Consider the following 22,610-nt stretch of genomic DNA (forward strand, 5'->3'; position numbering starts at 1 on the left):
TTTTTTTTTTAATAGGTTCAACTCAAAACCAGCCTCGGGCATTAGAAAAACACAAACCACGACCAGATTGATGGAGTTGCAGCTTTGGTTATAGCCATGACCTCGACCATTTTTTTTTAAATCGTCTAGTCAAATAGGTTCTTAAAAAACAAATCAAACATGCAAACAGTGTATATCAATTCTTGTCCTGTGTGGTTCGCTCTAATATCACTTATAAGACATTCTAGGGTTCTATGACAAACCTTATTTGGATCTCGCACAGAAAACAGTTACACAATATCGAATAAAATCTTAAGGAAGATCAATGTATACCTCGCACCAAGTATCTTGAAGACGAACTCAATGTAGTTCTTGATGATCGTCTTTTTTGCTTGTTTTGGATCTTCTACAACATCTCAGACCTCCTTGAGTTCTCTTTCTTTGTAGTAAAGTGGAGAAGAAAGGATGAGGGTTGTAGAGACCTAAAATTTTGACTTTAAAATCTTAAACCACAATGGGTTGGACCAACGTATCCCTAAACTGGATAGTGGACCAAAACTGATTCATGTAACTTGACTCTTACCAATTAATCAACCTAAATAATTAATTAATCCCATAATTCTTACATGGGCACATTGGAAAAACTAAAAAGAAAGAGCAACCCAGTGCATGAGGCTCCCACTAAAGCAGGGGTCTGCAAGGGGAAAATGCATGCAACCTTACCCCTGCCTCGTAGAAGAAGCTATTTCCAAGTTCCAAACTTGTGACCAAGATATGGCAATAGTGCAACTTAACCATTGCACCACAGGCACTTTGGAAAAACAGAAGCAGAAGAATATTTGACAATAAGAATATTGGCATCTTACTCAAAGAAGTAAGTTGGTATTCGATGAATTTAAACGGGTCTCAAATCAGAATTCATTTCTGATTTCAGAGGCATTTAACACAACCAATGATGCTGCAGATTGCACATGTCAAGCCTTTGGGTGTTGATGTCACAGGTTTGTTTTTTTTTTCAATCTTGTTGTTTGTCTGTATTGTTGTGTGCAGAAAGGGATAGTTTTCAGGTTCTGGAATTTCAGTTCTCTCTGTACTTTCCCCTCAATGGCTTCTGAGGCTGCTGATGTCTTTTTAATGGACTGATGTCAGTTTCATTTCATGGGTTTAGGATTTTTGTAAATGAGGGGTTTCTAACGGTCTTCCTGTTTGCATTTTGGTGCCTTGTACATTTGATTTTTAAAGTTGCTATCTCGGCAACTGAATGAATTATTTCATTTCTGTTTTTGTTTAAAAATAGAAATCAATAACATAACGAAAGAAATAATAATTAGAGAAAAAGTTGCTTACAGATACGAATAAAAAATGGAACTCAAACTCCAGGGTTTGCACGGCAGAGCATACCCTGAGATAGCGATCTCGAGCTACTCGAGTCAATGCCGAGACAAGACGTGAGACGCGCCGAAGAAACTGCGCTGTGTAACGGAAGGAGTGATTGGACACAACGCACCTCAGGAGGTAACCTAAAAGCACAAATGAAACTGTTGAAACCTACACCGATGTGAAGAAAACACATACAGTTGAAACAGATGTTCGAGAAGAGAGGAAGGATTACCTTGAAAAGGTAGGAGACGAGAAACAAGTTCGCGTTGAAGGAACGGGCTTGCTGCTGGGTTTACTCATGGCCGATTTTAGGAAATTGAGAGCAGGTCTTGAGAAAGTTCGACATCCAGACGCCATGAGAAGACGGAGTGGCCCGAGTAGACGAACGTTCAAAGGGTTTTAGTAGGGTTTGAAATTCGACTGCCTCGTTAGTCGTTACCCTGTGAGTCGTTGGCTCTATTCCAAAATTCTTTATTATTTCCACTTTCCAGCACCTGTTGGAAATTCACCGTAAGCAGCTTATTTTAGAAAAGAGAAGAAAATAAAAGAATAGAAATGAAATGAAATAATAAGAAAATAAAAAATTCTGTTTATTTAGCTACTAATAGAAGAAAAGATTTTTATTTTATTTTATTATGTTTTCTTGTGTTTTAGGTAAGATTTTTTTTTTTTTATAGCACAAGATAACTTAATTACTCTCAAGATGATTTTGAATTTTTTTTTTTTTTTTAAATCTTCTTTTGATTGAAGACATGTCAAGCACGATAAGAATTTTCTAAATCAAGAAAATAGTACAATTTTAATCTTTTCTTTTCATTTCTTCTCTTGACTGCCAAACACACCCTAAGGTTCCATTTGGTTGAAGAGGAATGAAAAGGAAGGGAAAGAAAATTTTTGAAGATAATAAGAAAACGTTTAGTAATCAATCCCACATGGTTGTCACTAATTTCAAATTATAATTTTTTGTTAATATTTAGTTATTAAAGTTTACTTTACTCTAAATCCCTTTGATTTAGGCTGTGTTTTGTGTTTTGGTAGCTAAAAGAAGAAAAGAAAAAAGAATCTAGAAAAGAGAAGAAAAGAAAATAATAGGAAAGAAATAAAATGGTAAAAAAAATAAAAAAATAAAAGTATGTATGTTTGGCAACCATTAGAAGAAAATAAAAGAAAAAATTTGTATTTTCTTATGTTTTTGGCAAGAAATTTTTTTGGTAGCAAAAGGAAACTTCACCATTCCCAATGTGAATTTTGAAATTAGAAAAATAATTTTATCTATGCTAACCACAATGAGAATTTTTTTAAATCAAGAAAAAGTACAATTTTTGTACTTTTGTTTTTTTTTTTCTTCTCTTGGCTACCAAACACAAAAATAAAATAAAAATTAGATCTAAAATACAAAATATGGTAAGAAATTTAAGTAATTTATATAATTATGTTGGACAATGATCACAAAGTTTCCTTTTTAGGTCCAAAAACTTTCACTTCCTTTCCTTTCAATTTCCCTTGAAACCAAATGAAGAAAATTCCCCAATGCAGTTGGAGAATGGTTTCACAAACTATCAGTTTGGGAGGAATATGCACATCACACCAATGGTTGTCATTGTACCTTTTGTTTGGAGTACGATGTCTTGTATTTTGTCACATGGGTTAATGGATTGATTCTAAAGGGGCCATTAAAAATTAAATATATGAGTATTTCAATAAAACAGTACCTATATTTGTTCTGTATGAGTTGTATTGATGCCTCTCTATAATCTGAGAGAGGCATGAGAACGAGCAGCTATAACTTTGTTCACCATTGATAATACAACAAATCTCATATCATCATGGACGTAGGAAATCTCGTCAGATCATGTAAATCCTTACATTGTGTGATTATTTATTTACGATTCTCTTTCCTTTCTACATGTTTTAGGTTTTAGTTTCTACACCATTTTATAGGTAAGCTCATAGGTCTGTCCTGAAAGAGATGGTTCACATACATGGATAAGTCATGCATCAAGCCGTTTCTATCCCAGTGGATATGTAGGCATATAGGCATGGGTAATTTCGTTAATATTAGATCTTGGTCGATACCAATCTGATACTAATATAGATCAGACAAATTTACCTCTATTTTTTTAATCAAATCCTATTACTTTTTTACCCTTGGGTTATACTATTGTGTCGGTATCAAATTGGTCATCATTCGAATCGTTCTCAACCAATACTGATCCGATTTGGACGATTACGCCGATCGCAATCCTTTTTCTGAATCCAATAGAGCTTATTCAACAAAAGCCAGGGTGTAGTCATCTGTTCTAAATTTTGATTGTCTTGAGATGGTGAAGTTCGAAGCTTAAGACTTTTGAGGGTGGCCCTGGAGGCCCTGGATTTGCTTTAATTTAACTTACCTATGTCAACAAAATGGTGCGAGACTAACTAGCTCCCTTATTTGCTAAAGATGCTAAAGGCATAACACCACTAAATATGGTGTAATTGACTGTTCTACTCTGCCTACCTTTTCTATCCATACCATATGTAGGTAGGAAGGATGAGTAATTAAGACCCTAGGATGGTGGGTGAACCCTACTCCATGAGTGGAGGAAAAATTTCCCCTTAAAGTAAATATCGATATTGTTTTCCACAACGAACAAAGTCTGTAGGCCGCGACCAATTCCAACCCCTTAGCAATCTTCCACCACTCCTTTACAAGAACAAATATACAGTATTACATGGCACCACATAGGGTCGCCGTCGAGCCTCGGAGACAGATGCAGTCATGGGAATTCCAGAAAAAAAAAAATACAATGATAATTTAGCAGCCTCAAGTGTTGTATGAAATAAGATGCAAAGTATGTAACAAGTTAAGATAACTGTGGTCATTAAGGTTGGACAAATCATCGGAACCCAAGTGTCAACCATTGAGGTGGTCAACCCCAAACAAGTCCCGTAGTCTTGTAATAATCAGTTCTAGATATTCCGTGAAGGGGCTTTGAAAAGGTACAGAAACACCCACGAGAACTCAATGACAGAAGAAACAGATTTTGCTTTGTTCTCTAACCCTGACCTCACATTATTCAATTAACCAGAATGATCATAACAAGGTAGGTTCCTTCACAGTCACTCAACTTTGTTCAGAAGTCTATAAATGTACAGTTACAATGACAATCTTATGAAACATAAAGAAAGAGCAACAATCCATCTGCATTGTTAGTCTGCGATTTCTGGCGATTTCATGGCTTGTCTTTCTTGCTCCATTGAAATGGAACCCAAGACCTTGAATCAAGGACAGCTCAACAATGCCATGGTAACAAAATTTTCCTTCTCTAAATTCCCAATGTTTGTTTGTTTGTTTTCCCAGTATCTACTGTTGTTGTCTTTGTTTTACTAACACACCATGGCCATGTTGATCAAACATTAGAAAGGTGTCAAACCCATCACATTCAGTGAGTGAAAAATATTAAATTACATGAGAGCTTGATAACAAGTTCAGGCACTAATTTACAAGCATAGCAGGTTAATCTGAACTCTCTAATTTTCTAACTATGCCTAGCAAAAGGTTATTCAAATCAGGCCTTACCGGCAGTCTGTCACTGAAACATAAATCACCATCAATACTTCAACTGTTGTTGCTTCGTTCCCTTCAACCACTTGTTGCTTGAAATTCGCTTCTTTTCACTTTCTAGTCAGCAAATTTCTGCAACTGAAGTTGTCACAGAAGAAACTATATCTGAAGAGCTGATCTTAACTTCAAAACAGTTGGGCTCGAGCCGAGGTCTCAAAAAGAAATTGCAAACAGGAGTAGTATCGTACAGAATGGGTGGCCTTATAACAATATACGAATGATATATTTACAAAATTAAGAGAATATAATTTCAAATCCTCTGCATCACTGAATCAAATGTCTTGGCATCCCATTTAAGGCTAATTGCAAATTTTTTTATTCCCTGTTGCCATAAGTACATACTAACAAAGTTGATTAGCTGTTTTGAAGCAGGAAGCAGCAGCAGATATAGTTCAAAAAATGAAGCCTCACAAGGCTTCAAATGTGTTCATTGAGGTATTTTCTATTCCTGATATTGTATTCTGAAGCAATACCTTAGTTGAGAAATTAATCCTTGTCAACCGATTATATAGGGACTCAGACCAGTAGCCCCGATAAGCAGGAGGAAAGAGAAGCTCAAAAAGAGAGAGAAACTTCACTCCATTGCATATGGCAAGGAACATGTTCTAGTCATTGAAAGATCAAGAGAATGCTCTTGCAGTTCTAGCAGAATCAACAAATCCCCTGAGAAAGCTATACTTAGGGAGCCCCTTTCAGCTCCTTTTTGAAGTTTTCAAGTGTACTGATCCAGATGGCTAAAAGAATTTGGGGTCCCTTTTCTTCACATAAGAGATCTTAGGTTGGAGAAGTTGCATCACGAGGAGTCGGATCCACAGCATATGTGCATATTTGTAGGATGGTACAAGGATGGTGGACTATCCCCACAGAATCGATAATAGTAGACTTCTCATTATCTATTGTCTAAAACTTCATACATTAAACATTTATAAATTGCAGTTTCAGTTCACCTGTTTACACTTGTATTCAGTCATAAATGTTAATCTGATGAAGGTCAAATATGATTATACAATGGAACCCTGAATCTCATTTTCATGTATGTACCATCTGACTTCATTGAGTGCATCCATGTTCCCACCCATTAAAACATGGTTGGAGAGAGAGAAGAGGTTCTCCCCTAAGAGATAACAGAATGGAAACTCTCATCAAAATAAAGAGAACGGAAAGTACAATCACGTCAAAATAATCTTCTTTTGCAAAATTTTGTCTATTGTACCTCTAGGTGGACAAAATTATTAGAGCAGGTTCAATTTCCCAGTAACTGAATCAACCAATGTCTTCCTACCTGCTCAAAAAGATCAACACTCAGAATGTCCATAAAAAGCTTGCTACAAAAGAATTGACAATGAGAAGGCTGATTATATAAATGACAAGGGTTAGACAATCCAGACATTTGGAATTGAAGGCCTTCCCATAATTTTCCATTCACAAAGTAAAAGTAGTACTTATTAAGAAGGAAGTTAGAATTATTTAAATTCAAGAAATTAATGTTCCTTTACTAGATTTGAATGAAGATCATACTAGCAGCTACCCTTTCTAGTTGGAATTTCAAACATAGCTCCACATATGTTTCTACTTTCTAAAAACCTACATTTAACGTTGGGAAGAAAAAATATAGAAATCTGGTCATTGGCAAAGCAACTGGATGTCTACCAAATACAAGAGTTTTCTTTCTTTTTCACCCTTCTTGTCTTGCTTTCATCACGACTTTTTAGTTACTAAGTAGCTTGAGTACATATGGTAGATCCAGATGTAAGCTATTGAAATTAAGGATGACAAAAAGTCTGGTTTGGGACTGGTTATGTTGATACCAAATTAATCCTATTAAGCACTAGTCAACCGTAACCATCATTGCATTCCTGATGAAGTTTACAGGGTAACTTGGAAGTGACCCTGCAGCATGGGCCCCAGATTTTTGTACTAAATCCAGCCATCCCATCAAGGCTCATATCAAATATTAACCCATACAAAAGCTCCACACGTTGACCACACCATCCTCTGCTTGTGGTAAATTTTTACTGCAACCGCTGGAGCCACTTGCAAAAGTAACTCTGTCCTTTCAGGAGATTTTTATAATAAAATTTAAAATTTTGAAGGAAGATATTGTTAAAGCACAATAAATGGACCATAGAGTGGAGGTAAGTTGACAAAATTGGCATATGGCAAGCCAGTCCCCCACCCACCGGCACACATCTGGCCATGAGTGTGTAAACTTGCTTGCATGATTGCTTAAAGCTGGATGCATTTACTCGAAGATTAACTGAAGCTAATAAATTAAGACATATTGGGCATGAATGGACAAGTTCATTTACCTATCCCAAAAATGAATTATTCATAGAAGCAAAGATTTTGGAGGGGAAAAAAAATTGGAAATTAAGTGTAGTAAACAGGCACTTAGTTTTTAGGCAATCTGAATTAGCAATTATGAGGATCATACCAGGTCCAATGGCAAGAACTGTCTTTGATCCAGCCAAAACCTGTGTCAAATGCAAAGCTTTCAATTTCTGAATCATGATTGCCTATTGCTAAACAAAATGCTAGAAATTAATGACTGAGCATCAAAATTAGAAAAGCAAATGAGACCCAAATTGGTTCAGACCAGCACATCTTTAAGGTATTTTAAGACTACAGAGAAACCGTCACATATAAAATCTATTTAGGGTGCTCCAAATGATCAAGTCTGAGAAAAATCATATCAAACTCAAAATGACCAAAAATAAACTCTATTTACTAAGACTACATCATGTACAGTACATTTATGCCCAGTGTTTACCAAGGGTCTGTAAAATAGAAATTAGCAGCTCAGGGTCATCCTAATGATCAAGTCAGTGTGCAATACTGTATCAAGCTAAAATTAAGTGTTTATAAAAAAGACAAATGTTTCCAGGACGGTCTGATCTGATAAGGTCGCTGGAATGGTCCAAACGTTGGACCTAGATTTCATCTTAAGTAAATCGTAGACATAATGGGGTTTACTTGAGGTGAACTGGGATTTTGGAGCTGATATGAGGGTATTTTCTCTGCTTTGCTTAAGAAAGGGGCAGGGTCATAATTCACTACTATTATGGTTTGATCGGTTTGTACACTCCTCATTTCCTTCGTCTTCCTCATTGTTTCCACAGTTGTCACGGCGACTAGGTGACCCAAGGTGTTGGAGGGTGCCTAGATGACAAGGCACGCCCTGGACATGTAGTATATGACTAGTAATATTGCAATGATAATTTTATATACTACACTTATATGTGACATAGAAGCCATATCAAGGCAATATGAAATAATTATGCTAGTAATGACCTAATATGAGAAACCAACATATAATAAACAATCATAAGGTATATTCATAAAAAAACAAAACAACAAACATAAATCAACGTAAGCTTGTGAAGTGTCAACAATGCATGTTGTCGTCTTGGACACAAGAAAGAGCCTAGACGCCTAGGCGGTGCCTAGGAGATGCCATGTCAACTATGCTTGTTTCTCTCCAGAGTTTCGGGCAACATGAAGCCTTCCTCCATGTTTCTGTCATCACTTAGAACGTCTACGGTGCCAAAATCTATTACCCTGATTGAAATAGCAAACTGGTCCAAAGTATTCCCATCAGAATCACAAAGTCGATGCCATTCATTTCTGTCCGGTTGCCAAGAGGCTGGAAACAGGTAGGTTTGTCAAACTGAGATGTTATTTAATGGCTTTAAAAGAGGATGGGGGAGAGAGAGAGAGAGAGAGAGAGAGATGGTCAAGGAGATTGTAATCTCTGCTACCTAACGGAAATGGACATGAGATAGAGGATAAACCTGATCTGCCCTTTCCAGCGATTGAAAACAGAGGAACAGACAACCAGGTGGCTTTCAAGCCATAAAAAAAAGCAGAGAAAATAGAGAAGGTAGGCCTGGTAACTTGGTCTGTTGCCAAAATGGAAGCCTGCTGAACTTTGTAGTTACAGTGTTAATGTCTCTTATGTCCCATCTGGCACAGTTGAGTGAACCGTTGAAGCTAAACCACGCGAAAACACCCCAATGGGAGTGATTCATCACAAGTGCATCCAGCAGTTAATAACAACTGATAAAACTCATCAGAACTGGGCCATCAAACGAAAATTCGCCTTACAATAATTGATTCTACCACACAGAATGAATAATTGATTCTACCACACAAAAGGGCCATTGTACTAATCCCGCTTATCCGAGGTCCTGGGAGGGATGAGTTTGGAGACGATCCTAACCTTCGGCATTTTTTGCGCAAATTGGCTGCTCTCAAGACTCAAACCCAAGCATTTGTTCTGGCAGCCTGAATCTTTTACCATTGCTCCAAGCAATGGCCCCTAATTGATTCGTCCGCATAACATCACCTAAAACTAATATCATATGGCAGAAAGCATAAAGAAACTAAACCATACTGAGGTTTAATTTACTAAGCTGAGACTGAAAGAGTAAATAGTATTATCTAAGACCATAACATGTGCAAGGCATTGAAACTGATGCAGTTAGGCGTAGGGATGATAGATATTTATGTAATTCGTTTTATTTTCGCCTTTATCTTGTTAGAGTCATTGTAAGAAAAGTATAGGTAGAGTTTGAATTCAATTTTATTACAGTGTTGGAGTTTGAGTAGGTTTATTTCTGGTTGCAAGTTTTTACATTCATGGTTGTAACCAACGAAAGACAGATTTGGAATGAAATTTTACCATGTTGCTGCCAAGAGCTGTCGTGTGCAAGATTCTCTAATCTCCTCTCTTGAACCAGGTGTGATCCACACGTAATCTCTCCTTATTCCCTTTTCCATTCTCCTTCTATTTCTTCCTCTTTCTTCTATTACATTTCCTTGTTTCTAGTACTAGGTGGAACGCTGCTCTCTTTTTTCTGTCTAACAATTATTGAGATCTCAAAATTATATATGCTTCATTACTCATCGATTTGTTCTCAAACTTGGAAATTAATTATCTGTCCTCCATCACTCTGACCTTCTGTTTATTTGAATCAATTTGCTTTATATCCACCTAACCTGCCCTTTTCTGGTTTTTCCTTCTGCAACTGTTCATAGCACCATTCCAGACCACTAAAATAATATTTTCTGAACCGCTTTTTATCATCAGGGCTAAGCAACTCCAACCCTAATATTTCAGGCCAATTGGAATCCATATGAGAGTTCCATCGCTTGAACTCGAGTTGGGTTTCCGTAGGTTTATGCTGTCGCGAAGTAGGGGATAAGACCTTTTGTTAATTCCAATTACAGCTTCTTATTAAAGTACTCAAAAGCCCCTATGACTTTGAGTTCATTTATTTCATGTCTATCCTTATTTAAAATTTCAGCAAATTTCTCCCTTTCTAGTTTGGATTGTCTTGGTGGTGGACATAATGCATGTAGGACGCTTTGGCTTGACCGATCTATATGGTGCGTCAGGTAGACAGACAATACCTTATTATAGTCTATTGTTATAAGCTTGTGGATAGTGGTGCATCAGGTTGACAAGCCGACACTTATCATAATTAACCATAACCCAACAATCTTTTTGTATGGATCCTTACACTCATCCTTGCTTGAAATCTCCATATAGCCGATCCCATTAAGTTGGGATAAGTTTTGGATGTTGTAGTTGTTGTTGAGTCCCTTATGTTGATGCCCATATCGACTGTATGGAGAAGGCCCAAAGTCTCCGCCCAGATCCCAGCTCGACTCATGAGTGTTTGGCTGCAGAGGGGGATGCTATTAGTAATAAAGTGCGCACCTTCCATCACAAGGCGTCTTTTGGGGGACTGGTAGCGATCGTACACTTAAGGTCCAACAACTGGTATCAGAGCAGGTCATGGGTTCGAGTCTCCCCAGGCGCAGGTTTGCTACTTTGGAGGGGATTGTTGGTGCCCATATCGACTGTACGAAGAATGCCCAAAGTCTCTACCTAGATCCCGGATCGACTCGTGAGTGTTTGGCTACAGAGGGGGATGCTATAAGTAATAAGGTGCGCACCTTCCCTCACAAGGCATCTTTTGGATGATTGGCAGCGGCCATACACTTAAATTCCAACACCTTATGTTGTTATCTTACCTCAAAAGAGGTCCTAAACTTCCATCTATTTGCAGGATTGCCATTAAACACATCAATTGAGTTGCTCATTAGTTGGATAGGCCCATGTGAACCCAAATAGAGTCTCCGAACCCCGAGATTGTATCAGAAACCGAGGATCTGTGATGCAGCAGCACTCCGATGGATCGACCCAAGCATGCTCCAGAACCCGGATCAAGACCCAGATCCAATTTGGGTTCCAAGTTACTAATTTGGATTCTAAGTTTAATAGAATATTTAGGATTTTATTTTTATTTGAGAATATTTGTTCCCTATTTGAGTCCTTAGTTGTTTCTTTATTTTGTTAGCTTAGGTGTAGGAGATTTTATTTCTATCTTAGTTGCTTATTTTTAATTAGAAGATTTTAGAAGATTTTAGAAGATCTTGTGGGTCCCAAGATCGATCCAGATTTTTAGAAGATCTTAGAAGATTTTGTGGACCCCACCAAATCTTATTTGATCCTAGTACTTTGCTTTAAATCTAATGATATTTGATTGTCTTACACAATTAGGAAACTGGGATTTCTTTATATTGATCTATTAGGTAGTTTTTATTTCATACAATTGAGTTTCTAAGTATCTTTTTATTTTTGGAAGTTTATTCTCTTTAAGTGTAAGGCCATTGGCCATTGTTTATTTTCAATGAATGTTAATTGAAGAAAAGATGAATTGATTTGTGAAACCCCTCCCCCTCTGCGTGGCTGCCTCTCTCCCCCCTGCCCCCTTCTTCTCTTTTTCTCCTCCTCTTCTGCGAGAATCCCCTTCCCCCTTTCTTCTGTGCAATAACTCGCCCTCCCCCTGCCCCCTGCCCCCTTTCTTCTCTTCCTTCCTCCTTTCTTTATTGTAACTGCTGAAACCCTGTTCTGGGCAACACTAACAGATTCAGGTAGGCTTCCTCGATTCATCAACAGAGGCCAGTTGGACCTGAAATTGGAATCAGATTCATACCCTATGTTCCCTTTCCCCAGTTCCTTCCATCCAGTGAGCAATAAACCTGCAACAGGTTCAGTTCTGAGTTTTTTTTCGTCTAACCCAATTGCAGAAATTAAAGCTATTTGTTCCCTTGATCTTAGAGCCTGCAATGGATCATACTCAGGGTGTTCGAGGTTGCGAATATACGCATGAAGTTTCAGACCCAACCGATAGGTATTGAAGTTCTCTCCTCTTGTTTCTCTGCTCAACCGTTTCTCCTCTTCTGTCGTGAGGAAGAAAACCTTTTCTTCTCACAATTTCTCTAATCCCCTATTTCTTATTTCTTGATTTCCTTCAATACCCCTTCCCTTCCTCCCATATTCTTCATTGTCCTATTTTTACATCTAATTCCTAATTTACCCTTTCTACTAGAACTTTGTAAACCAGTGATTATGTCTTGAAGTTCTAACAAATTACAAGTCTGCCACCCTTATGATCTTCAATCTATTTACTGTTTTGCCACTTGATCTTAGACCTAAATTGCTTAAGTATTTAATTGGGCCCACATCCAATCGGGTTGGTTTTCGTGGGGCCCACTGGCCCCTACATTAATCTGACATAAAGAAATTAGAAGCTCAGAGCTGTCCAAACGATCAGATCAATGTGCAGCACTGCATCAAACTAAGATTAAGTACTAATTACGATATCAATTGACTCTATTTACATAGCATCACATAAGAGCTAAGATCCCGTGGCTGAAATCATAAGAATACTTTCAACTGAGAAAGAATGAATATAATTTTTTACTAAAACAAATCCAAAATAACACAAGTGAGACCTGATTTGACTGAGTTGGATAAAATACTATCTTGCTAGCTTGAGTTGTTTATTTTCTATCATCTTTGAATTAGTTTTGTATCTCTAAATATAAAACAGAATATGAAGAATCACACCAGCTAGTGCACTCCTGTAAACAAAAACATCTATACACTTTACAAGTTTGGTCTCTTACTAGTTTTGGATTTTCACTCTCTTTTCACCCAACTCATTTTCAAAAACAAAGAAAGAATATCCAAGAAAGCATGAAAATTGCATAAGAAAGAACAAGGTAAACAGAAAAGTTCCAAAAGACTCTCCTCCTAGCCAGGATCAGCAAAATTGTTTATCAATCTATGCAGACAAGGACAAGATGTTCAATAAACCCAAGATCCAAATTTGTTTGGCTACATGGAAGAACCTCCAAGGCCTTTTTTGTTCACCTCTTCTTTAGCACTAGATATTTCTAGTATCACTTTCAAGAAAGTACTTGGCATAGGGCAGACCATGAGAATAACTGATATATTGCAACAAATCTGATTTCACCCACAAATACACAAGAAATTTACATAACCCACAGCAACGTGATAATCAACTAACCATAAAAGTGGTCCAAACAACCCATTGACAATAATAGACCTGTTCTGAGCCACAACATTGTTATCCACACAAAAATTAAAAAAAGGGTGTACCCAATGCATGAGGCTCCCGCTAATGTAGGGTTTGGGGAGGGGCATATGTATGCAGCCTTACCCCTACTTCGTGGAACTCAAACCCCACGACCACCAAGTTGCAATAGAGCAACCTTACCGTTGTGCCGAGGCCCACCCTCTAAGAACAAATTAATAATTGAAAACAGGTTGTTAGAATAACAGCCCTCAAAAAGCACACTCCAATATACAGAGCGCTAGTTTTTAGACTATTCGACTCCAACCCTAAACCCCACGACGACCAGGTTGCAATAAAGAAACCTTACCGTTGCACCGAGGCCCACCCTCTATGAACAAATTGATAATTGAAGACAGCTTGTTACTATGACAGCCCTCAAAAAGCACACTCCAATATACAAAGCCCTAGTTTTTAGACTATTTGAATCCAACAGTGTAGTCCAAAAGGCTGCATACGTATGCCCCTCCCCAAACCCTGAAGTAGCCGGAGCCTCATGCACTGAGTACGCTCCTTTAACTCCAACCCTGAAGGCCTGAAGTCCCCATAAGAAAACCTACTAAATACAACAGAGAGGATTCACAATTGTCCCAACACCAATTATGCTCCTATCACAGTAAGTGATTTAGCATCAAGGACTTAGTTGGGTGTAAAACAAAGCTCAAGCTCACTTTCCAATCACTTGTTATAAACACTAGGTTCACAAGGTTTGATCTCTCCCATACCAAGAATTTGATTCGATAAAGAATAGAGGTTCAAATTTTTATTATGTGTTCCCTAATCCAAAATACTATAATGAAATCCAGATCAATAGCCGAAGTTTCTAAGGGAGATGGTGAGACCTATGTGCGCTATTGGAAAATCACATTTCAGAATAAAGCATCTTCAGAAATAGGTAACAAGCTGCAGTAAAGAATGACAAAGTTCTAACAAGCGTACATATTTAAGTAAAAAAAAGAAAGAAATCTTAGATAGCACATTCCATATTTTTAGGTAAAACCACATAAATAAGGGAGAGTTTATTCAAAGATATATATCTTCTACACCTCAAACTTCATATATTTCACGATTCACATTTTGACATTAGCCTTCCTGTGTGTAATTTCCAACCATTTTGAGCTTTTGATAAATAATGTTTACTTTAATAATTTTTTACCTAAAATATATGTATGTGATTAAGCTATACAGAAATAGGTGAGAACCTGTGTGCGTCCTGCATCAGCAACAACAAAAGTGGGAAGGCCAATGCTCGCTGCTGTCTCCTTCAATCTATTCCTGATTGAATAGACAAACCAAAATTGAATGCATTAATATCGTTCAAACCCCACCCCCATCCCGCGCAAAGAAAAAAGGCAGTGCAGGATCATAACAAAACCCTTAGTTGATATTTAATAACTATTATTGTCATTGTTATTCATAGATTATATCATATATAACATCACCTGCTTACATTTCCTGTTGATTCTTGCATGTCACAACTATTTTTGGTTGGCCACATTGCTCCCATTGTCTCAAAAGGAATCTCTGGCTGCAAACAAAAACAAATACCAATACACACTGCAATCTGTAAGTTTGCACAATGTTGTCCTAGCCAGTAGACTGCAAGGCACAGTTTTTGACTAACAGGTGCAGGTTAAAATTGCTTTTTATTAAACAAAGAAAAAAGTGACGTTCAATTTGAATAAAGATGAAATATTGCCCGGTCTGAACACCTAGCTGTGCCACATGGAAGGATGGCAATTCAACTGATGCAAATCATTTCCTAGATTTGGATTGACCATGTTTCAAATTTCAGACTCAAATCCAATCTAGTACCCTCCCAGGTGTGTCCATGCACCTTCTCTGTATCCTAATTTTTTTCAATGCTTACTTTTGCCACTTGGAAAATTCCATTTTTATTTTTTTTTTCTGAAACTTGACATGTGAGCAGGGAACCATGGGCTTCACCCGCCCACAAAATTTTAGCCTCATCTGGCCTGCCATGTTATAGTAAATGTGTGCCAGTTTATTTGGTCTGAGCAAACCAAGAAACCATTCCAAAAAGAAATCTAGAAGGGAACTATAAGCAAAAAAGGAAACTAGAAAGTGAGGCTTAACATACAAATTTCTGTCAACTGTCCATAACAAAACAACAGTTCTTAAATTAAAAAAAAAAAAAAAGGGCATCCAAGGTCAACTCAATTAATTTTTTCCCAACTAAATAGGGTCAGGACATGAATCCTGTTTTGCCACTCAACCCTGTTTAAAGCCATGTATATTATTAGATCTAAGGTATCCAAATCTTTTATCTCTACTTCTTTCCAAGTAATTTCTGGCCTACCCCTTATTCTTTTATCTCTTCTAATCTGAAAAAAACACATCGAAGATCTTTCTCCTATTAAGAACAAGACAAAACCTACGAAGCACAACTAATGCAACTATGCAAGAGAGAAATAAAAAAGAGCTTACACAAGGATAACAGTAATACAGGTTAAAACTAAACATTGAATTTCATCTACAAGATCAAGTCATCCTTATAGATGAGAGTGATTACTCATATTTCTTTGAGTATTACGATTTCTAACATGCCAAATATGGAATTTAGCAAATTGCACTCGTGGCAGTGAGCAGGTGTTACCTTTGCATCAGTTCAGCATAAAGACCAGTGGCTGCATCTGCCAATTTAAAGTTTACCTAATATCAAAGAGGGTCCCTTGGAAAGAAACATGCTGAAATAATAATACAAGCTGAAACAAAAATTTCAAAACGATTCATTAGGGCATGCAGAAACTGATGACTTACGAGCACATTGAGATGCAATTTTTCCCTGTCTCATCTTCAAGTCTTGTCTGACAACCAAAACCTGGAACCACCAGTCCCTAAGTAAGAAAATCAAATATTGTTCTCCACTCAGACTAGGTATATAAAGTATAGTTGTATAGGCGTCACATAGACTTGGTCACCTTGTTGGTTTCGCCTTGCATCTAGGCCCCTCCAATGTCTTGGGTTGCGTAGACACCATGACAACTAACTCTTCATTTACATAAATTCAAAAGAACTGAAACCAACAACCTATGTTTCCATCTCAAGTATTTATCAATCTAATGAACAAAGAAAAATAGAACCGAAAATGTTTGGGAAACAAAAAAAAACCCAACGGGTAGCTGTGTTAGCAATAACCAATGCCTCACAATTAAGTGTTCATGAGTTCAACTGCTTTATAGAGATACTAACAATTAGATATTGCAAAATAGTGAAATGCCATACATTGTCCATGAGCTAGATAATTATGAAACTTTGACCAAGAGTACTTAATTTTGCTTCAAGTATCACAAATCCAGAACATAACCAAAAGAAAAATAATAATTAGGGAATGAAGTCCATGACCCACATTCATCCTGTACATGAAACCCATCATGGGAACTGTTATTTAAAAACATAAAACCTACCGATTTCATCCATGTGCCCCTATGGATTGATACCAAACGACCATAGGAGGGTAATAAAAATGATTAAAATGTAAGAGTATCGAAGAAAGAACACCATGACTGACCATTTTAAGCTCTTCATCGCCATTATCTGAAACTACCCTTTGTTGTTGTCTGTTGCCCCTAGTAGGAAAGCTTTTGTTTCCTTTGGAATTATGTTTGGGAAGTCCAGATAAATCTAAAAGCAACCCAAAAATGAAGCCGATGACGAGACCTGGTATGAAATTTTCTGGCCTGAAACTCACACCGAACCATTCCCCTTCTCGTTTATGTTGCTGAATTACAAAACAGAAAGCACTTAGAACTTAAAACTAATAGCTCAATTCAGAGTAGAAGAAATAGGGAACTGAAAACAAATGAAATTATAATAAATAGCCAGGAAAAAAGAGTACTTTGTTTGAAGATTGAGACTGAGAGGACTTCCCAAACAGACCCACCATCTTACTCGACCATCTATGGCGACTGGCGAGTTTTACTTCGCTGTTGTATATTAAAAATGAAGTTTCCTTCTTTTAAATTTACTTTTATATATGGCCCTCAAGCCCTTTATATATTTTCTTCACCGAAACCCCAAAAAAAAATCTTTATATTTTCCATTTATTTATTATTTTTTTTTTCGATCACTCAGGCTATTAAAACAATGGGCTAAACACAATTTATTTACGGGAGGATTAACCATGCCTGGCGTCCACCCATTGGCTCTTTATATTTAATTAGGAAAGAGAAAGAGAACCCACATGTTGAATGAGTGGAGAAGGATTAGAGTAGAGACCATGAGATGTGTCTTCATTTTCCTTCTTTAGTTGAAAAACTAGTTTTTCATTCAAATTGAGTCGAAGTCAATAAATGATAAACCTGATTATGAGTTATGTAATAAACCTAGTTCTGATTTAGGATATGAATGTCGAGTCAAAAGCAACTTGGGTTTTTACGTCTTATATTCTTTGTGGTTCATAATTATTGTTGGGTTTGTATATATTTGGGCCAGGTTTCAGGCCTATTATATGTCCAGGGGTACACTTGTAATTTTGTAAGGATCAAGTTTTTTAGGTCTCTTACGACCTAAGTATTGTCTTTGTGGGAAGAACCCTAAACACAACATATAATGAAACACGTTTTTCAAGTCTAGCTCTCATCTTGAATTGGTGGGAAGATAGTACTTTGACAACATTGTGTTTAATATGTGTTTTTGATATTCCCGAGTCTCTTAGGCAGCATTGTAATTGAGATTCTATAGATTTATTTATAGGATTAAAGTTTTCTGATCCACCAACCAGGTAACTTACATCATGGTTGGCATTCAAAACCACAAAATTCAAATATTTTTCCTCTCTACTTGATGAAAGATTGATAATACACTCTCTTTTGATTATCTCTCTCTATTTACCCCCTAAAAGTGCATAATCCTTTACCTAAAAAAAAAAATGCATAGTCCACCAACTAGTGAACTGATTAACTCAAATGTGAACTATTGGTGTACAATGTCTTATATTCCATCACAGTTTAATTTAGGGAGTACTGGTACAGCACCTCGACAAGCATAACGACCTCCTACATAGCAGGGGTGTAGGGGGAGCAGCCCCTCGTTCGAATTTTTTATTTGAGGGCAATTGTGTACTTTTCGGATTAGGATTTTTCCCCATATATTTGTAGCGAGGGTTTCTTTCTCTGTAATGCAAGCAATATTGAGAGGTGTGAGGACGAGCGTTGTAACTCTATTTTCTATTAATAGTGAAGCAGGATCTCATTTCACCGAGGACGTAAGCAATATTGTCAAACCTCGTAAATCTGTGTGCATTGCTTGTTCTTGTTTTTTACATTATCTTCTGCATCGTTTTAAAGTTACGTTTACTTCAAAAAAAATATGCCAAATATTTTCCACGGAAGAATGTGATTACCAATTGCCATGTCCTCAAATGGGTTCGTTGCTATATTTTCAGCGGCTAAACTTGAGTGTTTGTTGTTCACCAGCGAGATGTAGAGATGCTGCCGGTGGAGTGATGACAATGATATTGTCCCAATACTGTGTTCACAAGAGAGGGAGAAAAAAAAAAAAAAAAAAAAAAACCAAGAGGTTGCTCAATTGACAAAGATCAATATTTCAAAATTTAGAGTGGCATATGCATAAGAAAAAGGACATGGGTTGTCATGAAATTGTTCACATATGAAGAACTGATTAACTGACCCTGATCAGCTCGGGATATGAGCGGATTCAGCTGATCAATTCCCTTTACGTGCGGTTTGAATTTATGATGACACTTGTCTTTTTTACTTCCATAAATACCCATGAAGATGTCGGAGTGGTAAGGTTCTCCATCTCAATCCTGGGTTCATCTTCATGGTGAATTGGATCCTTCATGGGAGACACCTCGATTGGGTCTGTGACATGCACAAAGAGAGGGAGAAGATAATATGAGAACCAGTCTAAACAGGTTTATGACAGCATGTGATGTGTGCATAAGAGAGGGATAAGATAAGATGAGAACCACTCCAAACAGATAATTACGTTAAATAATGCTACCGATGAGGAACCTAATCCATATTACGAATAAAGAACATAACTTACGTGTCACCTTGGACTCGTCCATCATCTGGGTTTGATTCAAAATCAAGGTGTCCTCTCTGTTTTTCTATTCAGAATATACAATGATTCACCCTGAATAAGTTTGATTTGATTCGCGTGGAAAAACAACTATGCTCTCAATCAAGGTTTGAGGAATCGGATCAAATTAGACAGGTATGACCTTGAGCGATCTTAATTCTTGTTCGATACCATATTAATGGATTAGTATGTATAAAGGGTAATATGATTTGAAAAAAAAAAAGATTTAAACATAAAATCAAAGAGTATTTCCATCCTATACAAGGTGATCCTGCTCAGTATCGAATCATTATCGACCTTAAGGGAGTTAATCGGTTCGATTTCAACTTAAACGGTTTGATTCAGTTCGATTCACATACATTTTGGCTGAAACCATAACCGCACCATTTACTAAACGGTTGCACTTTCTGAAACCGCAACCATTTAGTAAACGGTTTCGGTTTCCACGTTTTTTAAATGATTTCGGTTTCACGGTTTTAAATGGTTTCGATATTGATTTATTCCATATGGTTTTTAAATGGTTAGTAATTTATTTGTTAATTTATTCACATGTTTACTAAAATTTTATTTTGGTGATAAATGATTCAATCTTGAGAATGTGAAATGCAAACCATTATGTTTTGTTAAAACAACCAAACAACTAAGTAAAAGAAATATTTTGATAGAAAATAGTCTCAAGCGCATCTAACAAGTAAGTAAGTAATGCTTACAGCAGCGATTTTCTTCTTCTCACCCCCTCCCAAATAATGTGTTATAATATTGAAAAATATATATTTAATATGCCATGGTATAAGCAAAAATTGCATTTTTATCGACATATATTCTACTTAGTGCGTTGGATTAATTTAATCGGCATTCCAAACAATGAGCAAGCTACCTATAGAATTACTTGTAGGCTTCTAGCACTCAATATTTGAATCAAATGAGAGACTAATGATATTTTGCAACCATCTTATTTAACCTTTAGACGAGTTAATTGGATTGGTTTTGACAGTTTAAACGGTTGGATTTTTACAGTTTGAAACCACGGGTTAAACAGCTCGGTTCGGTTTCAACCTATTTAGCTAATCGGCCTAAAACTTGAAATAATATCGAACCATTTACTAAACGGTTTTATAATTTCGATGTAAATGTCTCGATTTAGTTTCGATAAACAATTTCAATTTCAAATTTACATCCTTAATCGACCTTGACCGATCCTATTCCTGAGACTCAGATATCAAACCATGTTTTCAATAGTTACCCTCAAAGCACATGGTGTAATTTGCACACGCCACACCACACAAGCGTCAAGGTTGAGAATACCTCAGCCTCTCAAGGAAGAGGCATATATATATATATATATATATATATGCACACGCCACACCACACAAGCGTCAAGGTTGAGAATACCTCAGCCTCCCAAGGCTTCGCATCCCTCTTCCAATGGCTATCCCTACCGTGCACTCAAGCTACTCGATAAAATTCCCCAATGAAACCGAGTAATCAATCAAGCTCTGTTCACAATTCCTGTCTCTGGTCTCTCTCTCTCTCTCTCTCTCTCTCAGTCAGAGACTCAGACCCTCCATCTTATCTTTTCGCATCTCCAATACTTAATTTGCACACCGCACACCTTATCTGTAAATTTGCACACGCCACACCACCACCACCAGCACAAAAACGTGTTGAGAATACCCCCGCCTATAAGACTATGTTTCCAGAACTTCCCACTTCCAAGGACCATCGCTAACTTATCCTCAAAGCCACTCAAACTTATCCCCAATTTTCCAAAGCAACAAATTCCCCTACAAAAAGCAATCAATCTATCAATCTATCAATCTATCAATCTATCAATCAATCAAGTTTTTCATTCTCTAATTAAACTCAAATCCTGAATTTTTGCTCTCTCACGAACACAAGGCACAGATGAGGATGGATGATTCTTCAGTCCCCTCCGATTCAAACCCACCACCACCTGGCCATCAGACGCCTTCCCCGTTCAAGCCCTTCGAAACGCCCATAGCGAATCGGATAGCCCGAGCTTTCCACTACCTTCGACTCCTCCACCGCTCAGACGCCAACTTCGCCGTCCTCGGCGCCTCCGGCAACGTCTACACCGTCACCCTATCCACCACCCCTTCCTGTACCTGCCCGGACAGGATGATCCCTTGCAAGCACATCCTCTTCGTCTATCTACGTGTCCTTGGTGTCTCCCTCAATGACACGTGTCTCCAAGCTACAACCCTCAGGCCAGGCCAAGTCAGCAACCTACTTGTCTCAACCACCCTCCCTGACTCCTTAGCTGGAGTCCGCGTGCGTGAGAGGTATCTTCGTCTCATGATGTCGCAGTCGACGACAAGTGGCGTTCTCTCACGAGAGGCTGAGGTGGAAGAAGGTGCCACGTGTCCAATCTGTCTGGAAGAGATGAAGAGGGAAGATAGGGTTGTGGCTTGTGGTTCGTGTCGGAATTCATTGCACGAAGAATGCCTTCAGAAATGGAAGAGGATCAAAAGGAGGAGTACTGCTACCTGTGTGATTTGCAGGGAGAGGTGGAGGGACAACAACGGAGAGCAGGATAGATATCTGAACCTGGCGGCGTATCTTAGCGATGATGACGAGGTTGAAGCTCGATAGCCATGGAACTGATGGAACCTGTGCCATAATTAACAGATTATGGGCCCGTTTGTTTGTATATTTTTACATGTACATACATAACTTCGACAATCAAGTAGAAATTAATTCAGATGTAAAGCCATTTTTTTAAAACAATCTAAGTGATTTATGATTGTCCATGGGTGGAGATAGGCCACTAAATTTAATTTGTGGCTAAAAGTGGCTAATAGAAGGGATTCTTGCAACAGCCATGGCCAGAAAGACCAGATGATCGGTCCATGGTGGGTCATGTCCTTGCAAACTTCATTGGAATGTGTCCCTAATGGAGCACTTTCGGCACTAGTCTCATGACTCAGCGTGGTTCAGCATATCTCTTTTGTCCGAGTTTCGAGCATTTCTTCTTGACGTCACAATTTCATAAAAAGTGTTTCATCCGGTGATTCTAGTATGACTTTGGATAGAGTTAAGTAGAGGATAAGGACCCGTGTTACCAACCCCATTTAGGGGATGTTCCCATGATGCGGCTTTCTATA

The 22,610-nt window shown here is 37.7% G+C and overlaps 4 protein-coding genes across 9 annotated transcripts in view; 2 read left to right on the forward strand and 2 right to left on the reverse strand.

The window, feature by feature from the left end:
* The window catches only part of LOC122072062 (protein NONRESPONDING TO OXYLIPINS 2, mitochondrial), a 12,540-nt gene extending 10,703 nt beyond the window's left edge, over nucleotides 1-1,837 (reverse strand). The window contains exons 1-2 of one of the 2 annotated variants that reach the window (XM_042636603.1): nucleotides 1,592-1,837; nucleotides 1,381-1,499 (exon numbers count right to left, since the gene is read on the reverse strand). In XM_042636603.1, coding sequence (XP_042492537.1) covers nucleotides 1,381-1,499; nucleotides 1,592-1,716 — 244 coding nt within the window. In that variant the 5' untranslated portion in view covers nucleotides 1,717-1,837. Of the gene's footprint in view, nucleotides 1-1,326; nucleotides 1,500-1,591 lie in introns of both variants that reach the window. The other variant, XM_042636602.1, reaches the window with a different exon arrangement.
* A 2,530-nt stretch (nucleotides 1,838-4,367) lies between these two features.
* On the reverse strand, nucleotides 4,368-17,411 carry LOC122072010 (peptidyl-tRNA hydrolase 2, mitochondrial). 4 transcript variants are annotated; one of them, XM_042636512.1, is made up of 9 exons: nucleotides 17,276-17,411; nucleotides 16,949-17,158; nucleotides 16,198-16,258; nucleotides 16,034-16,070; nucleotides 14,867-14,944; nucleotides 14,619-14,691; nucleotides 7,401-7,440; nucleotides 6,180-6,248; nucleotides 4,368-4,746 (listed from the first exon to the last, which is right to left on the reverse strand). In XM_042636512.1, exons 1-8 carry the CDS (start codon nucleotides 17,321-17,323, stop codon nucleotides 6,199-6,201), a joined length of 597 nt encoding a protein of 198 aa, XP_042492446.1. In that variant the 5' UTR covers nucleotides 17,324-17,411; the 3' UTR covers nucleotides 4,368-4,746; nucleotides 6,180-6,198. The 4 variants fall into 4 exon arrangements, with proteins under 4 accessions (XP_042492446.1, XP_042492445.1, XP_042492447.1 ...); XM_042636511.1 differs by lacking the exon at nucleotides 4,368-4,746 and adding an exon at nucleotides 4,755-5,038; XM_042636513.1 differs by lacking the exon at nucleotides 4,368-4,746 and adding an exon at nucleotides 4,755-5,044.
* On the forward strand, nucleotides 4,530-5,912 carry LOC122072011. 2 transcript variants are annotated; one of them, XM_042636514.1, is made up of 3 exons: nucleotides 4,530-4,648; nucleotides 5,336-5,401; nucleotides 5,479-5,912. In XM_042636514.1, exons 1-3 carry the CDS (start codon nucleotides 4,577-4,579, stop codon nucleotides 5,671-5,673), a joined length of 333 nt encoding a protein of 110 aa, XP_042492448.1. In that variant the 5' UTR covers nucleotides 4,530-4,576; the 3' UTR covers nucleotides 5,674-5,912. The 2 variants fall into 2 exon arrangements, with proteins under 2 accessions (XP_042492448.1, XP_042492449.1); XM_042636515.1 differs by having other exon boundaries at nucleotides 5,339-5,401.
* A 3,979-nt stretch (nucleotides 17,412-21,390) lies between the features above and the next one.
* LOC122065268 (mitogen-activated protein kinase kinase kinase 1-like) lies at nucleotides 21,391-22,098 on the forward strand. The gene has a single exon (XM_042629068.1). The coding sequence runs from the start codon at nucleotides 21,391-21,393 to the stop codon at nucleotides 22,096-22,098; it is 708 nt and encodes a 235-aa protein (XP_042485002.1).
* Nucleotides 22,099-22,610: the final 512 nt, after the last annotated feature.

Source organism: Macadamia integrifolia, chromosome 2, assembly GCF_013358625.1.
Source record: "Macadamia integrifolia cultivar HAES 741 chromosome 2, SCU_Mint_v3, whole genome shotgun sequence".
Classification (NCBI taxonomy): Eukaryota; Viridiplantae; Streptophyta; class Magnoliopsida; order Proteales; family Proteaceae; genus Macadamia; species Macadamia integrifolia.

What these genes read in the sequence shown, in the direction of transcription:
- LOC122072011 (XM_042636514.1), top strand. Translation starts at nt 4,577, where the DNA reads ATGGCTTGTCTTTCTTGCTCCATTGAAATGGAACCCAAGACCTTGAAT. An exon ending in GACAGCTCAACAATGCCATG is followed by an intron (nt 4,649 to 5,335) that starts GTAACAAAATTT and finishes GCTGTTTTGAAG; the next exon opens with CAGGAAGCAGCAGCAGATAT. An exon ending in CTTCAAATGTGTTCATTGAG is followed by an intron (nt 5,402 to 5,478) that starts GTATTTTCTATT and finishes CCGATTATATAG; the next exon opens with GGACTCAGACCAGTAGCCCC.
- LOC122072010 (XM_042636512.1), bottom strand. Translation starts at nt 17,323, where the DNA reads ATGGTGGGTCTGTTTGGGAAGTCCTCTCAGTCTCAATCTTCAAACAAA. An exon ending in AATTGCATCTCAATGTGCTC is followed by an intron (nt 16,071 to 16,197) that starts GTAAGTCATCAG and finishes TTAAATTGGCAG; the next exon opens with ATGCAGCCACTGGTCTTTAT. An exon ending in TGCAAGAATCAACAGGAAAT is followed by an intron (nt 14,692 to 14,866) that starts GTAAGCAGGTGA and finishes CTATTCAATCAG; the next exon opens with GAATAGATTGAAGGAGACAG.
- LOC122065268 (XM_042629068.1), top strand. Translation starts at nt 21,391, where the DNA reads ATGAGGATGGATGATTCTTCAGTCCCCTCCGATTCAAACCCACCACCA.